The 16,951-nt window shown below is 52.7% G+C and overlaps 1 protein-coding gene across 1 annotated transcript in view; it reads right to left on the reverse strand.

The window, feature by feature from the left end:
- Positions 1-16,603, reverse strand: part of TGM2 (transglutaminase 2) — a 38,437-nt gene extending 21,834 nt beyond the window's left edge. The window contains exons 1-4 of the mRNA XM_008966379.5: positions 15,219-16,603; positions 11,450-11,629; positions 5,886-6,128; positions 980-1,098 (exon numbers count right to left, since the gene is read on the reverse strand). Coding sequence (XP_008964627.1) covers positions 980-1,098; positions 5,886-6,128; positions 11,450-11,629; positions 15,219-15,228 — 552 coding nt within the window. The 5' untranslated portion in view covers positions 15,229-16,603. The remainder of the gene's footprint in view (positions 1-979; positions 1,099-5,885; positions 6,129-11,449; positions 11,630-15,218) is intronic.
- Positions 16,604-16,951: the final 348 nt, after the last annotated feature.

Consider the following 16,951-nt stretch of genomic DNA (forward strand, 5'->3'; position numbering starts at 1 on the left):
TAAAGGTCAGGCTGGCTTTACTGACTCCAGCCAAGCCCAGCCTAGACAGCCATGCATGGCTGACCCACAGACTTGTGAGAAATAATAAGTGATTGTTGTTTTTTTTTTTTTTTTTTGAGACGGAGTCTCGCTCTGTCGCCCAGGCTGGAGTGCAGTGGCGCGATCTCGGCTCACTGCAAGCTCCGCCTCCCGGGTTCACGCCATTCTCCTGCCTCAGCCTCCCGAGTAGCTGGGACTACAGGCGCCCGCTACCACGCCCGGCTAATTTTTTGTATTTTTAGTAGAGACGGGGTTTCACCGTGTTAGCCAGGATGGTCTCGATCTCCTGACCTCGTGATCCGCCCGCCTCGGCCTCCCAAAGTGCTGGGATTACAGGCGTGAGCCACCGCGCCCGGCGTGATTGTTGTTTTTAGCCCCTAAATTTCAGGCTTGTTGTGCAGCAGCAGCTAGCAGATACAACCAGATCAGCAGTTCCCAAAGTATGGTTATTAGACAAGCGGCATCAGCATCACCTGGGAACTTGTTTGAAGAGCAAATTCTCAACCCCTAGCGTTTTAAGACTCTCAGTGATCCTGAGAACCACTGATCTGGGTGAGGGTTTAAAGCCTCTTCTTAGCACATGCCTAGCACACAGGGCTTACCCCAGCACAACTCCAAGTACTGCCTATTGTTTCAATACATGAGCTTTACTGTTCCCTCTTCCCCATCCCAGGATACCAACCAACTTCACAGCTCCCAAAGGCTCTCCTAGTTCTTTCTCCACCTTGAATCCAAGGCCGCCGCCTTTGCTGTGTGACCTCAGGGCAGCCTTGGCCCTCTCTGAATCTTCAGCTCTTTCAGGGCCTTTGCATCCCTGACAGCATGAAGTGGGTGACTCTGTGAGTCACTCCCACCTGTGCAGCTTTGGCTGCCCCCAGACACAGGGCCGGGCACACAGAAGGGCCTGAGATGGTTGGGAGAGACAGGGTGTGGCCCTTACCTGCCCAAAATTCCAAGGTATGTTCTTGATGAACTTGGCCGAGCCCTGGTAGATAAAGCCCTGCTGGGTGAGGACGTACTCCTGCCGCTCCTCTTCCGAGTCCAGGTACACAGCATCCGCTGCAGGCAGGAAGAAAGGGACCTCAGCTCTGGGTCTGCGGAGGCCCAGGGTCCCTGCAAATCTGGAGTCAAGGGTGCCAATTCCCTAGGCCAAGCCAGCGTCTCAGGGATCCATCCTTCTTTTAATTAGAAAAAGTAACCATTAATGAATAATCCCACATCAATGAGATAAGGTGTTATCGGTTAGTGACAACAAAGGCTGCCATTTCTTCAACACTCGCTGTGTGCCAGGACCTGCGATAAATGTATGACCTGTATTAATAAATTTAATCTCCAGAAGAGCCTTATGAGGAAGGGATCCTTGAAAGCCCCATTTTAAAGACCGGAAAACTAAGGCTCAGGAATATTTTGTAGCTAGGAAAACTGAGACTAAGGACACAGGAGCACTGGACCGGGAGTCAGGAAACTCCTGATTCTCACTTGCTGTGTGACCCTGGGTAGGCTACTTTGCCTTCTCTGCCCACCTTAACACCTCACTGTGTCAGCCCAAAATGCAGATCTGAAAGGTGCTTTGGAAATGAAAGCCCTGAGGTAGCGTGAGGGAGGCGCATGATTCAAGGCAGAGAGAACTCAGTAGCAGAGGGGAAGGCCAAGAAAGGGTTCCTGCAGCTCAGGAGAGGTGGGGTCCTGTCCAGCTTGAGAGAGTTACAGAGGGCTCCCTGGAGGAGGTGGCATCTGAATATTGTCTTGAAAAATGGTTAAGGTTTAGAGAGTTGGAACCTGGAGGGTAGCATTCTAAGCAGAGGACCAGAAAGTACAAAGCTTTCTGGAAAATGCAGGGCATTTAGTTGTCTGTGGCCAGTGAGGGGAGAAGAAGGAGCTGAGGAAGTTGGGGCAAGATGGTAGGAGCCCAAAGGTCAGGCTGGCTTTACTGACTCCACTTAACCGGTGAAGAAACTGAGGCCAAGAAGGGGCCATCTGGAGCCCCATTATGACTTTGGTGAGCCCCAGGCACTCTTGACTTCATGCGTTCCTTCCTCCATTAGAAAAAAAGTAATTGAATGTTATGACTGCCTTGGTTAATTACAGCTATCTCAATATTACATATTAAAACCTATTGTTCAACTTAAATGTTCATTTTTTTCTCCTGATTTTAAATTACATTAAAACATGTTCACGGGCCCCTAAGAGTTTCTCAGGCCCCAGGCACAGTGCCTGCTGGGTCTAATGGAGAAGCTGGCCTGGGAAGGAAGCAGCTGCCGGCCCCTCAGACCCCTGGGCTTTGTCATGCCCATCTGCAGCGACCAGCAGCCCTGACTTTCATCGTAGTGAGGAAAAATGGGAAAGAGGCCAAGTCTCTTGTGTATTCTGATCTTTGGCTCTGGAAACTTCTATAAAAATTAACCTTGAAGTCAATGAACTATAATGGCTCTGCAGCAGCCGGGGGATGTGGGATAAAGACTGAAAGAGAAAGAAGAACCCACAGTGTTTCAACATTAGAATGAGTGTCAGCACTTGTTGAATTGTCCCCACCCCAGCTCAGGATGCCAAGACTGTGACATCCCCAGCTCAGGTCCCCATCTGGTAAAGGTGGGGGCACTGGGGACGTGAAGCCTTGCATATAACTGGCACTCGATCATATTGGTCTTGGAACTGACATACAGGAGGGTCCCATTTTCCAGGCAGACCCGGCCCTTTCCCACCCATCAGACTGATTTCCTCCCGCAGCGCCCCTGCGCTCACCCCAGCCCAACTTCCTGCCTCTGCATCACCAGCTCCACAGCTCCCGCCCCGGGATGTGGGTCACTTTAGTCACTGTGCCGCTTGGCTGACCGCCACTCCAACCCGCCGCCGGGTGAGGCCAAGCAGGAGGAAGGGGGCCATCCCCCAGAACCACGCTTCCCATTCCCTGAACTCTGAAACCTTGTGGTGTGGACGAGGGTGGGGACACCAGCGTGTTCCTGTCCTGTTGGCAGAGCTGCCAACTAGTTGCTACCCTCTGCAGATTGACTAAAATTCAAAACAAACCTATGGGGCGGGGGGGATCCAGTAAGGCCACTTCTGTCCTGAGAAATCATTCCATTGGCCACAGGGTATGAAGCAAGGGTGCTCGTTGACGCATGGTCCCTGCGTGCCATGAGCCTCCAGGCACAACCTCATGTCCATCACTGGGGGCTGGACCATCCACATGGGCAAGAAACAGGACACTCAACGCCCTTAGAAAGAATGAGCAGATGTGGCCGGGCCTGGTGGCTCACGCCTGTAATCCTAGCACTTTGGGAGGCCGAGGTGGGCGGATCACCTGAGGTCAGGAGTTTGAGACCAGCCTGGCCAACATGGTGAAACTCTGTCTCTACTAAAAATACAAAAATTAGCCCGGCGTGGTGGTGCATGCCTGTAATCCCAGCTACTCGGGAGGCTGAGGCATGAGAATCATTTCAACCCGGGAGGCAGAGGTTGGAGTGAGGCGAGATTGCACCACTGCACTCCAGCCTGGGTGACAGAGAGAGCCTTGGTCTCAAAAAAAAAAAAGAAAAAAGAAAAGAAAAAAAAAAAAGAATGAATGAGCAGATGTATGCAGACCAATGTGGACAGAGCCTCACGGTGTATTGTGAGGGGAAAAAACCAAGTTGTAGGTTAATGTATACAGTGGGATCCTTTTATGTTTGTGATAGAGAGACAGAGACCTATAAAATACAGCAATTTCTCCAGGCACACACAGACTGACCTAAGGAGGTGAGCCCCCGCAAAATATCTAACAATGGTGTCCCCCAAGGAGGAGGGGTCAAAGGGGGAGGCCATTTCTCTGTAGTCTTGAAGCCCTCCCCTTCTCTCCCCTTTTTTTGAGACAGAGTCTTGCTCTGTCATCCAGGCTGGAGTGCAGTGGCACAATCCCAGCTAACTGCAGCCTCAACCTCCTGGACTCAAGCGATCCTCCCACCTTAACCTCCTGAGTAGTTGGGACTACAGATGTGTGTCATCACATCGGGCTAATTTTTGTATTTTTTATAGAGACGGTGGGTTTCGCCATGTTGGCCAGGCTGGTCTTGAACTCCTGCCTCAAGTGATCCCCCTGCCTCAGCCTCCCAAAGTGCCGGGATTACAGGTGTGGGATTACACTGCACCTGGGCTTGAAGCTTTTCTACAGAGAATGCTGTCATGGTTTACTGTTATACTGGGAAATAAAAATCAAAATATGGAAAGGCGAAAAATTTTAAAAGCTTTCTGCTCAAATATAAAATGCTTCAAAATAGAGAAGAAAAAAGATAAAGCAGTGGGCCAGCAAGAAGGTGGTTGTCTAACAGCCAGGAGGCCAGAATTTCTGCCCTTTTGAAGAGGGACACCCGATTCCCAGGAGGGGCCTGGCCCATGATGCTTCTTTCCCTGCTTTGTTTCATTAGAGCGGGAAGGAAACAGATCATTAGATCTGACTGCCTTGCTAGTTAGATGGGAAAATCGAGGCCTGGGGAGGTGACTGGCAACCCCTGCCTCCTCCCCCTTGCTCAAGTCAGTTTCCTTTGTGCCAGCTCTCCCCTCTGACTTTCTAGTTTTGTCCAAGGTTGTCCACTTATTTATTCAAAGAGATTCCAAAGGCCACTTCACCACTCTGAGCCTCAGTTTCCTGTGTGTGAAGTGGGGACATGTCATCTCCCCCTTGGGATTGTTGAGAGGCCCGACTGAGATAGTGTATAAGGAGGCAGCTGGATGGTCAAACTGCTCCTACTCACCCCCCTCCCCCAGCCCTCCCCCCAACCTCACCTCCGGGTTTCCCTTCCTCAAACCAGTCTGGGTGAGATTTAAAACAGGGCCTTCCACCTCAGCCGGGCATGGTGGCTCACGCCTGTAATCCCAGCACTTTGGCAGGCCGAGGTGGGTGGATCACCTGAGGTCGGTAGCTCGGGACCAGCCTGGCCAATGTGGTGAAACTCCGTTTCTACTAAAAATACAAAAATTAGCCAGGCGTGGTGGCACATGCCTGTAATCCCAGCTACTGGGGAGGCTGAGGCAGGAGGATTGCTTGAACCTGGTGGGCAGAGGTTGCAGTGAGCTGAGATTGTACCATTGCACTCCAGCCCAGGCAACAAGAGCAAAACTCCGTCTCAAAAACAAAACAAAACAAAACAAAACAAAAAACACACAAAAAACAGGGCCCCATGAAACAGAACCAGGACACAGTGCCCGGGCCTAGGCATCAGCTGGGCACCCTATTCCTGATGTGGGGCTTTTGAAACCAAGTCACCGCCAAGCCCCAGTTCATAGTGGTCTGGGAATATACAGGCCTCAAATAGCGAGTGAAGTCCCTTGGTAAATATGTGGAATTGGGCATATCATTCTGCTTCTTTTTATTTTTATTTTTTTAGAGACAGGGTCTCACCCTGATATCCAGTCTGGAGTGCAGTGGTGTAATCATAGCTCACTGCAGCCTCGACTTCCTGGACACAAGTGATCCTCCCACCTCAACCTCCCAATTAGCTGGGACCACAGGCGTGCACTACCACACCCAGCTACTGTTAAAATTTTTTTTTGTAGAGACAGGGTCTTGCTCTGTTGCCCAGGCTGGTCTTTAACTCCTGGCTCGCTCAAGTCATTCTCCCTCCTCAGCCTCCCAAAGAACCGAGATTACAGGCATGGATCACTGAGCCCGGCCTCATTTTGTTTCTATAAACAGGGATAACAGGAGTACTCATGTCTTGAGGGTTTTGTGAGGCTGGAGCACAGTGGGCCTCACTCAGTCCACTTTGATGTGTGTCTCTTATCCCCTGTTCTTCCCACCTCCGGTAGCCTCCTCCACGGGCGGATCCAGCCCTGCCCACCCCAACGCTGTGAGTGGATGGCGTGTGGCTCACCTGGGCACCAGGCGTTGAAGAGCAAGATGAAGTGGCCCAGCACAAAGCTGGATCCCTGGTAGCCAGTGGAGGCCTCCAGGCTGAGGCGATACAGGCCGATGGGGGCGTTGGCCGGGGTGGTGAGCTGCAGCGAGAGGGTGCAATCTTGCTGGTCCACCACGGTGGCTGTCCAGTCACCCTCCTCCACAGCATCTCTTAGTGGAAAACGGGCCTTGGTCCCGGCCTCCTGGCTAGGGGCTGGGCCTGTGGAGGGAGAAGCAGTAGCCGTGAGCTAGGGGTGGCAGGGCTGGCAGGGCAGGGCACCTACGTGGGGTCCCCCGGCTTGGGCTCCAGGCCTAGTTCTGCCACTAACCACTGAAATAAGTTTGGCAAGAAGTTTGTCTCCCTGAGCCTCAGTTTCCTCATCTGTAAAGGGGGGCTCAGAACCCCAGCCTTTCGGGGTGGTTTTGTGGGAATGCATAAAAAGCCACAGGCATACAGCATGTCCTCAACTAAAGAGTCCTCCTGAGAGAGGGGCCATGCGGCCCAGAGCCAAGGCTCAGTTCCACTGCTCTGCAATGATGTGACTCGGGACAAGCCCATCCCTCTCTCTGGGATCACCTGGCCCCATTTGTGTAGCATAGACAAGGATTAGGCAACATGCCCCAGGGCCCTCCTTTCCTGCCTACATCCTCTACCTGCTAGCGTCCCGCTTTTTCTCTCTGAGAAGGAAGCCCAGACGCTGAGCAGGAAGGGACCTCGGTCCTCTGAGAGCCCCTTGCTGTAGGCCAGCGGGGGATGCTGGCTGGCCCACACAGCCTCAAGGTGTCTGTCTCCCCAGGCCCCCCATCTGCTGTCCCCCACATCTCCATAGGCAGTTCCGAGATGCTGGTCATAACGACCCCTCACCTTCCTACAGCCTTTTACACTTCATGAAGCACCTGCTTCCTTTGAGACACCTTGCCCAGGTGAGAAAACTGAGGCTCAGAGCGAAGCGGTCTCCCAAGGATATCTTAGGAGTTTGTGGCAAAGGTCGCATCTGAAGTGGGTCTTTAGCTCTCAGTTATCTTCTACGGTGCCTCTTCTTCCCAAAGAGGACACTCCCCAGCCGGGTTCTCAAAGGCACAGTGATGGGCACACTCTCAAAGCAGCTGCTTTTCCAGGTGGAGGGGAGGGCCCGCCCCCACAGGCAGGTCTGAGTCATGGGCAGGGCGAGGAGGGGCTGGTCACTTTCTGGACATGGGTGGTGGAGAGAAGACAGAGGACGCTCTCTGCCTGGCTGGGCGGGTGCCCAGGAAAGTTTATTTTTATTCTTCCATCTCCCTCCTTGCAGCTCTGCCCACCCACTGTGGACATTATTGGGGCCTGCTCACCCAGGGGCTCCCTCCCAGCCCCCCAGCCCCCTCCTCCCTGCCAGCCAGCCCCACCCACACCCAGCTCAAATGTAACCATGAACTAACAGGCACGACACAGGCCTCTCAGGCCCTGTCCAAGTGCCAGGGGCCGACTGGAAGCCTTTGAATGCTCCCTGACTTCCAGAGCTGGCATTTGGGGAGGAGCCGTGCAGGCCTGGGGTCCCAGACCCACCCTAGGTCTGGCTCCCGGACTCTGCCCCTGAGCGCTGTGTGACCTGGGCCACATCACCAGGCCTCTCTGATCTGCTTTCTTATCCAAGAAGAAAACAGGCTTAGGCCACATGCCTGGGAGGGTCCAATCTCAGGTTCGAAACTGGCTCTATGAACTTCGACAAGTTACTTAGCTTCTCTATGCCACAGTTTTCTCATCTGTAAAATGAGGCCAGTGGCAGTACCTCCCTATAAGGTTGTTGTGAAGCTTAAAGAGGACAGGCATGCAAAGCATCCCACAAGGCACCTGGTGTATAGTAAGTGCTCAGGAAATCATAGTTAGTCTTGTTCAGTTTTCATGAACGCCTCCTGGCTCTGTTTAGAGGGTTCCGTGAGAGAGTTCATAGAAAGCATTTTGAACAGTGACCAGCTCACAGTAATCATGCAGGAAATGTGAGCTATCGTCAGTGTTATTAAAAGGGGCCATTAAAAGTCTGAATTCTCAGGCCAAATAGCAGATCGTGAGGACTGGAGTGGAATGTAGAAATTGTCTAGTTCGATTGAAGAACTTCACAGATATGGAAACTGAGGTTGAGAGGGGTGGTGCTGGGGTGACCAAGCATCACAGTTTGCTCAGGACAGCCTCAGTTTACGCCTGTGGTCCCAGCATAATTCTTAAGGGTGCTCCTTCCAATCTCAGAAATGTCCCTGCTCGGAGATCAATGATCTGGTCTCTGTGGCAACAGGCCTGGGCCAGATCCCATCATCACTGTCGCTGTTGACATGTCACCCTTGGGGACAAGTCAGGAAACGCATTTCCCTTTCTCTCTATCTTGGGGCAGCCATGCACACACACTCACACACTCCTTTCTTCCCAGATCCTGGGGGAACAGGAGAAGGACAGGCTGCCCCACGGTCCACCCGCTGCTCACGTAAGCTGACTTCACAAATTTCTTGGCTGCGGTTCTACACCATCCTCTTTGTGGGACCAGAGGCACCATGAGGGCCACTCTGGGCCCAAATGACCACAGGGAGCCTAGGGGTCCTGGCCACTATCCCAGACCTTGGTGGCCGGGCTGGGATGGGGTGGGTGGGCAGAACCTTCCAGAGTAAAGCCTTCTATCAGCCTCATAAGGGTTCCTTTCACTCCTCCAGGCTGACTTCACTCCCACTGTGACTGCCACACCCCCTCAAACCCCGACCCCACCTTGGAGGGAACTTTATCCCTCTGACAAGGATGGCATTTGTCTAGTGTGGCCTGGACCCCATAACAGAGTCTGTCGGGTCTCAAACTGTCTGGGTGAAAACACACAACATCTAAGAATGTGTGGGGTCAGGCCACATGCTCCATTTGCTGAGTGACCTTAGCCAGCTCTCCTGCTTCTCTGGGCCTCAGTTTCCCATCACAAGCTAGAATGTTCCCACACAGGAGCAGAGTCAGCTGGCCAGGCCTTGAGCCGGGCGCTGACCCAGGCCAGGCCTGGAGTTGGGGGAGGGCCGGTTTCCTGGTATTGTCCCTCAGGCTTCCCCAGGCCCCGGGAATTTCTTGGTTGCTTGGACAGGGAAGCTGTGTGCACTCTGTACTCAGAGATCTGGGCTCTTCCGTGGCTGCCTACAGGGGCTGTGGAAGTGACCAGGGCAGGTTGGTCATGGTTTGAGATAAGTTGGTGGAGACTGGAGGACAGAGATTAGCTTGCTGAGGTGGGAAGGTCAGCAGCGGCCCTTCACCCAACCCCAAACTCAGGGCCCTAATTACCTAACACTACGCTGCCCAGACAATTGGAGGAGAAATAAGAAAGGGGACATCTGGAGAGTGAAAGAAGAGGAAAGAAGGCAGCCTTATCCTCAGCGAACGAACGCAGGAGCAGAAAAGCAAATCCCCCATGTTCTCACTTATAAGTGGGAGAGAAATGACGAGAACGTATGGACGCATAGAGGGAAACAACACACACTGGGGCCTCCTTGAGGGTGGAGGGTGAGAGGAGGGAGAGGAGCAGAAAAAATAACGCTTGGGTACTAGACTTAGCACCTGGGTGACAAAATAATCTGTACCACAAACCCCCGTGACACGAGTTTACCTATATAACAAACCTGCACATGTACCCATGAACCTAAAATAAAAGTTTTAAAAAAGAAAGAAAGAAAGAAAAATAAATAAAAAAGAAAGTAGAAATCACAGGCTGCCCAAGCCAGCAGCTCATCTACCATTCCATTTCACAGAGGAACACACTGAGCCCTGGCAGGCACTTGTGATAAATGCGCCTGCTGCAGGGACATAGGGATGAAAAGCCTCACTCTGCAGTCGGGGTTTGAAGCCTTCTGTGTCCCTGACTCACTGTGTGACTGACCCTCCTGAGCCAGTGAGTTGACCTTTCTGAGCCTCAGCTTTCCCATCTGCAAAATGGAGTCCTTTATAACTTCTAAGCTGCGAGGATTCAAGACAAGCATCCGTTCGGTGGGTGCCCCACAGATGTTGTGATTTTCACTATCATAAGTCTGACTCTTCTCAGGCCACCAGACCCAGCCCTTAACTGCCATGTACCCTAACTTTTCACTTCATAGAGGGGGAAACTGAGGCTGGAGGGTCAGAGACTTGCTGGGGGCTCCTTGGCTCTGTTAGCAAGAGATCTTTGGGGGCCAGTGTGCTTGTGGGGGAGCCCCTGGGCAGTGGGTGTGTCTCCACCAGGAGGGCAGAGGCAGGGAGGAGAAGGATGGAGGAGCTATCCGAGGCTAAGCTGCAGTCCCCATGATAAGCCTTATCAACGGCCTTCTAGTTCAATGCAGGCCTCAGCCAAGGAATGCTTGCTGCCATCTCTGCCCTCGGAGACTTCAGAAACAGCTGGCCTTTCCCAACCCGAGTCCTAGCCAGGTGGCCCCTCACTGACCTCAAGGGAGTGGCTGCCACCGGAAACCAGCCCCACTGATTTGGCATTTGAGGCCATTTTCCCAGGAATGGCCAACAAAGAAAATTGCGCATCACGCATCTGGGGATGAGATGCCTGGGGACATGGTGTCCCTTTACCTATCCCTGGGGCCCCAGTACAAAGATAAGCAACAGCTGCAAATATCTGCAGGCCCTCCCCCATAGCAGACACTTAACAACCTTCCAATGTGAGGGCTTTCAGATGATGAAACTCAGGCTCAGAGAGGTTAAGTAATTTGCCTAAGGTCACACAGCAGGTAGGCAGCCCAGCCTGCGCTAGAATCCTGGTCTTTCTGTCCAGCCCCGGAGATTGAGGCAGCCTCCTAATGCTTGGAGAATGAACTGCTGGGACCCAGAACTGCCCACATAGAAGGCTGAAGCTAGCTGGGCTCTTTCTCTGCCACCCAGGCCTGATTTGGGCCTGATCCCAGTGCCTGGCTGGGTTGCGTGGATTTCAGGCAGCAGAGAGATTAGAAAGTTGTTTTGATATGGGAAAGGGCAGACAGGTTCTTTTTCTTTTTTCTTTTAAGGTGGTGTCTTGCTATGTTGTCCAGGCTGGATTCAAAGTCCTAGGCTCAAATGATCCTCTCACCTCAGCCTCCCAAATAGCTGGGATTACAGACATGTACCACCATGCCTGGCTTGTGGATAGGAATTTTTTTACTAGAGACAGGGTTTCTCCACGTTGGTCAGGCTGGTCTCCAACTCCCAAACTCAGGTGATCCGCCCTCCTCAGCCTCCCAAAGTGCTGGGATTACAGGTGTGAGCCACCACACCCAGCCTGTGGATGGGATCCTGATCAACTTTCCTGGTTGAAGGCTGACCTGCAACCCTGGTGATAATAGGCTTTCAGGAGCTCAGGGGTCCAGAGGCACAGACTTGCTCACAAAGCTGGTGGTCTGCCGTGACATCTCCTTCCTTTCTGGGCCTCAGTTCCCTCATCTCTAAAATGGGGCTGATGACAGGTGGCAATCTCCCAGGGAACAAAGAAGGTAAAGTTATTATTTGTCCTGTTCTCTGTCAGGGTTCTGGGGCATGTCAGGGTGGAGAGGAAGTGGTGGTGGTGGTGGTGGTGGAGTGGGGTTGCAGGTACTCACCGGTCACGACACTGAAGGTGAGACTGTCTACACTGGCCTCGTAGTTGCGGCCCTCAAAGTGCAGGGTCAGCCAGAAGGGCTGGCCCCGTCGCACCACCAGCTTCTCCCGGCACAGGTCGGCTGTGTGGTGGTCTCGGCCATTGGTCTCCAGCTCCAGATCACACCTCTCTAAGACCAGCTCTATGGAAACAGAAGGAGACGCATGAGCCTCGGGGGCATCCTTCAGACCCCCAGTGATGCACCTGCCCTCCCTAGACATGGGGGCCTTGTGCCCTCTTACTCCCCACAAAGCACAGCCATTGTTTCGACTGACCTCTCTCCCCAGCCCTGGTCACACAGGGGCTGGGTGGGGCCCAATCTCTCTAACCCTTTTTTTTCTTTTTAATTTAATTGAGAAAAGGTCTTGCTTTGTTGCCCAGGCTGGAGTGCAGTGGTGTGATCATAGCTCACTGTAGCCTTGAATTCCTGGGCTCAAGGGATCCTCCCACCCCAGCCTTCTGAGTAGCTGAGAGGACAGGCGTGCACCACTAATTTTTCATTTATCAGTGAGCTGGGACTATAGGTATGTGCCCAGCTAATTTTTTCATTTTTGGTTTTGCCATGTTGCCCAGGCTGCTCTCGAACTCCTGGGCCAAGTGATGGCTCCTGCCTTGACCTACCAAAGTGCAGGTGCGAGCCACAGTGCCCAGCTTTGCCTAAATCTTTTAATCACAAGGTTGTGACCCCCTGTGGCACTTCCTAGCTGTGTGACCTCCAGCAGCCATGGGACAAGCAGTATCTACCTCCCAGGGCTGGTGTGAGCAAGAAATGAATTAATGCATGTAAAACACTTAGTACAATGTCTGTTGTGTAATAAATACTCAATAAACACGAGCTATTCTATTGCTATCAGAGGGTTCTTTTGGTTTAAGCAGGGGCAGTATTTGGTACAGGTCAATTACATGGCCTTTGCCTTTAGATCCAATGTTCAATTCACAGGAAATACCCAGGGCTGAGGAAGAAGTTAAACACAGAACCAGGATGCAGTTGACAAACTTCATATACTGGGAAACTATTGACAAAGGGTCCGGTTTCTTTAATAAATAGATTGCAAGAAAGAAAATGAAAAAAACATTGAAGAGAGAACCTATAAAGAGAAACTTAAACCCGTTGTGATGTATTGATCTATTTGGATCTTGATTTCAAAAAAGTATTTTAAAACATTTATTACATGTATGAGACAACTGGAAATTTAAATACCGATGGCATAATGGTGATATCAAAGAATTTTTGTTAATTTGTTTGTGTTAAAAAAAAGAGAGTCCTTATCCTTTAAAGGCATATACTGAAACATTGACAGATGACATGATGTGATGTCTGAGATGAAGGTGCGCAGGGGCAGGAGACACCACGGAGGTCAGGGCTGGGTGATGAGGACATAGGAATTTATTAAACAATTCTGTCTATTTTTGTGTATGTTCAATATTCTCCAAAACAAAACATTTTTAACATGATAGGCGCTTTGGAGACTTCCAGAGGTAGGTTTTAGTTCTGCTGTGTTGCTGTGTGAGCCTGGATAAGTGTCTCTCCCTCTCTGTGACTCCTCCTCTGAAGTCTCAAGGGGCTGCTGTGAGTCTAGAAGATGTGTTGGGAACCCCCTTCCCCAGGGCCCAGCCCAGGACAGAAGCTTGATATGCGAAAGTTCCATTTACAGTTTCAGATGGAGCAGAGGACCAGGGCACGGTCAGGGTGACAGATGGGTGGGGGTCTTGGGGGAAAACAAATCTCATAAACCTTGGCAAGCTCAAGGTCAAGATTGGGAAGCCCTTAAGGTGGGAGGAGTGGGCAAGACAGACTCTCTGAGTGTGGAGCCACTGGACAGCATGTGGTCCAAGTGAGGCCCAGGGGCAGGAATTTGTTCAAAGTCACGCCGCAAGTTGGTCCTTGCAGTGGGAGAGCCCAGGTCTCCTGTTCACCATTGACTATTCCAAAAATGAGATGCGAAGTGCCTTGTGTGTGAATTATCTCAACTTAAATCCCAAAACAATTCCACTTACATAGATGCTATCATGATTCCCATTTTGTAGACAAAGACACCAGGTGGCTCCAGGTCCCAGAGCAAGTGGCTGCTTTGGGATTGGAATCCAGAGCTGTAGGATTCTGTAGGATTCTGCCCTGGGAACCACCTCACTACAGCTCAGTTTGTTCTCCAGCCCCTCTTATGACCACTCCTTCGCCACCATGTCCTGTGTTGTTCTCAAACCTGGGGGCAGATAGTTCTGCGCCACTGAAGTATCAGGGATGTCGGTCCCCGTGTAATCACAACAGAAGAGACCTCAGTGGCCAGAAGGAAAAACTTCCTGCTGGCCTATTGCGGCGAGGACATGTTGTTTTTGGAAACTTCAGACCCAGGGAGCTTGAGCAGGAAAGAGGCCATTGTTGTTCCCATGGAAGACCCTGGAGATACGGCCAGTCCCTGGGCTGTGGGAGCTGGGGCATTTTCTCCATCTGTTGTCCGAAGAAGGGTTTCCAGAAATCATGCCCAGCTCCAAAGATGCAGGTCTAGAATTGTAGGATTTATAGGATTTCTGCACTTAGAAAGGGCCTAGGTCTTCTAGGCCAGTGAGACCTCTGTCAGAAGTGGCCACTGTGACATGGGGCTGGAGGCTCATCATAACTGGCATCTCCAGGATCTCCCAGCCCCACTGAGCCCTGCTTTTGAGCATGGGGGTGAGAAGATGCATTGAGGACAAGCGGCCACCGAGGCGACACATCACAGTGTGTTGGGAGCTGGGTCCGAGGGAGGCAGGTGGCTGAGATCACACAGCAGGGTCAGGTGGGTCCACAGTTCCTGCCACCCATTCCTGCTCCACCTGCCCCATGTCCCTGTCCCACACCACTTCCTGGGGGTTGCAATGGGTGCAGAAGCCATCCCCAGATGAACTTGACCCAAGAGCCAGCTGGGATTCTGGGTCCAGCAGTGACATCCTCCATTGTAGAAATCCCTCCAGCTGGGACCTACGACAGTGCTGCTTGTGTGTGTGGGGGGGAGTCAGGGGCACCAGTATGAAATTAGTTAAGCCTCTGTTCCACTCCTCTCGTTCCTCACAGATGCACCAAAGGCTGGAGCAGAGGACCAGGGCACGGTCAGGGTGACAGATGGGTGGGGGTCTTGGGGGAAAACAAATCTCATAAACCTTGTCCTATAAAATAAGGACACTGTTGTCCTTATTTTATAGGCGAGACTCAACAATTGGCCAAGGTCTAGGGTTGCAGAACGTGAGGGCGGGAAGAACAAGCCTGATTTCCGAAGGCTCCTGGATAGGATGCCGAAAGCTCCTCTCTGGCCGCTGGAGCCAAGGACTCAGCCAGGCTTGGCTTGCACACCACCGGCGTGGCATGCACACCACCTGGTCCTGGCTGGCAAGAACCACCCAAACCTAAGTGTTCTGAGGCCAGGCCAGCACCCCCTGCACAGCTCCAGGCACACATCAGAGAGCCAGCCCCCACTGACTGACTGAGGACACGTGCCAGTGGTCCGCCAGGACTTTACAGTTTACAACATCCCGTCGCGTTCCATTGCCTCACCTGATCCAGGGAGGCAAGGGTTAATGGTTATGCAGTGTGGATGGGGAAACTGAGGCTCCAAGCAGCATTGAGACGCCTCCTCACCCAGCCCGGTCTGCCTGTTGCTCTCCAAATCAGGACTTAGGGATTCAGCTCCCACCGGGTCCTGACCCCCAATGCCCCGGGGCCCCTGAGTGGCGGCTGCGGTGACTCTGATACTCACCCTCGGCCATGGTCGGGCGGGGGCGGTGGCTCCTTCCACTGGCGGCGAGACCCTCCAAGTGCGACCACTGGCGGCTGGCACTGCCGAGGCGGAGAGCGGCGCTAACTTATAGCCCGCTTTGGGGCGGGCCGGGGGCGGGGCCCCGCGGGAAGGCGGCGACCTGGGAGGCCACCCATTGCCCAGTCCCCGGCCCACGCCGCCAGCGCTGGGGCTCACCCAGGGGACCGGAGCCCGAGGGAGGGACGGCGGCCGGACGAGGGCGCCCCCTGGGGGAGCGGACAGGGACACACAACTAGCCCAGGATACAGACACACCTGGACCCACAGACTCAGACCTTGGAGAACAGACACCTGGACACACACGCTCAGACACAGACACACGCAACACCCTCACAGAAACACACAACGGAACCGGGGTGCACCTGGACACACAGATGTGGACTCTTAAGTCAGATCTGGGATCAAGAACACCTCCCCACCCCCAACACACACACACACACACGCACACACTCACACACATACTCAGATATACATACACGGAGAGCAGACGCAGACACACCAAGACAGGGCTGTGGAGATACACACAGAAACACAGATACACTCCCACAGATACACCAAACACGGCTGGCCACGCAGACACAGTGACATGGATACAAATTCAGATTCGAATGGCAGACACACACCAGGACATAGATACAGCCTGACACAGCCAGGTAGCCTTGACCGCGAGCCACACACAGCTGTGGACACAGATGAGCAGGTGTCCAGAGGCACCTGGCACACACACAGACCTCCCAGACACCAATGCCACTGTCAGATGTGGACGCAAAATCAGAGAGGGCACCCACAGACACACAAAGATGTGGCTACTCAGAGGTAGACACACATGCAGGCATGGACTCAGGTACAGACATGCAGACACACCTGAAAAAACAGACACACCCATGTCCCTTCCTGTAGCAAAACCCAGATAATCCTCCGATCTCACCCATCCTTGTATCTGTCTAATCAGCCATCCATCTAATCAGCCATCCATCTACCCATCCATCCACTCACCCATGCATCACCTACCCCCCCACCTATCCATCCACTCATCCCTTCACCCATCCCTCCCTCTGCCTTCTCTTCCCTCCCTCCCTCAATCCATCCATCCACTGAGCTTTCTTGAGGCCCCACTGTGTGCCAGAAAGGAGCAAGACTAACTTTCCAGGGACTCAGCCTAGGACTTCTCGAACCTGGCAACCAGGGGTCCTATCTCTCATCCTGGTATCTCTGGTCTCTTGGTCTCCTGTGCTTCCGGATCCACTGTGAGCCCTGAGCGGGAAGGGTTCCTGGAGAGACAGAGGCCCACGGGGCTTCCCTGGCACTTTTTCCAAAACAAGCTCTACATTCCAGAGCAAGCTCTACATTCCAGAACAAGCTGTACATTCCGGAACAAGCTCTACATCTATTGATGAATTTGGAAGATAGAAGTAGCCCCCGTCTCCATTCCTAGGTGACACATGGCTCAGGGAAAACAACCCGTGTTGCTTCAGTGGATATTTCTCCCTGGGTCAAATGGGCTCTGGCTGGAGTCTTAGTGAACAAACCCACAAAGAGTGTTGGGCCCAGCTGACCCGTAATTGCCCCATTTTACAGAGATTGTTGCAGAAACTGCTCCCTGCAGCTGGTGAAAGCTTGGAGGAAAGAGCAGCGTGAGGAGAATCACCCGACCGAGAGGGAAGTCGGCCAAGA

This window comes from Pan paniscus, chromosome 21 (assembly GCF_029289425.2).
Source record: "Pan paniscus chromosome 21, NHGRI_mPanPan1-v2.0_pri, whole genome shotgun sequence".
In the NCBI taxonomy this organism is placed as follows: Eukaryota; Metazoa; Chordata; class Mammalia; order Primates; family Hominidae; genus Pan; species Pan paniscus.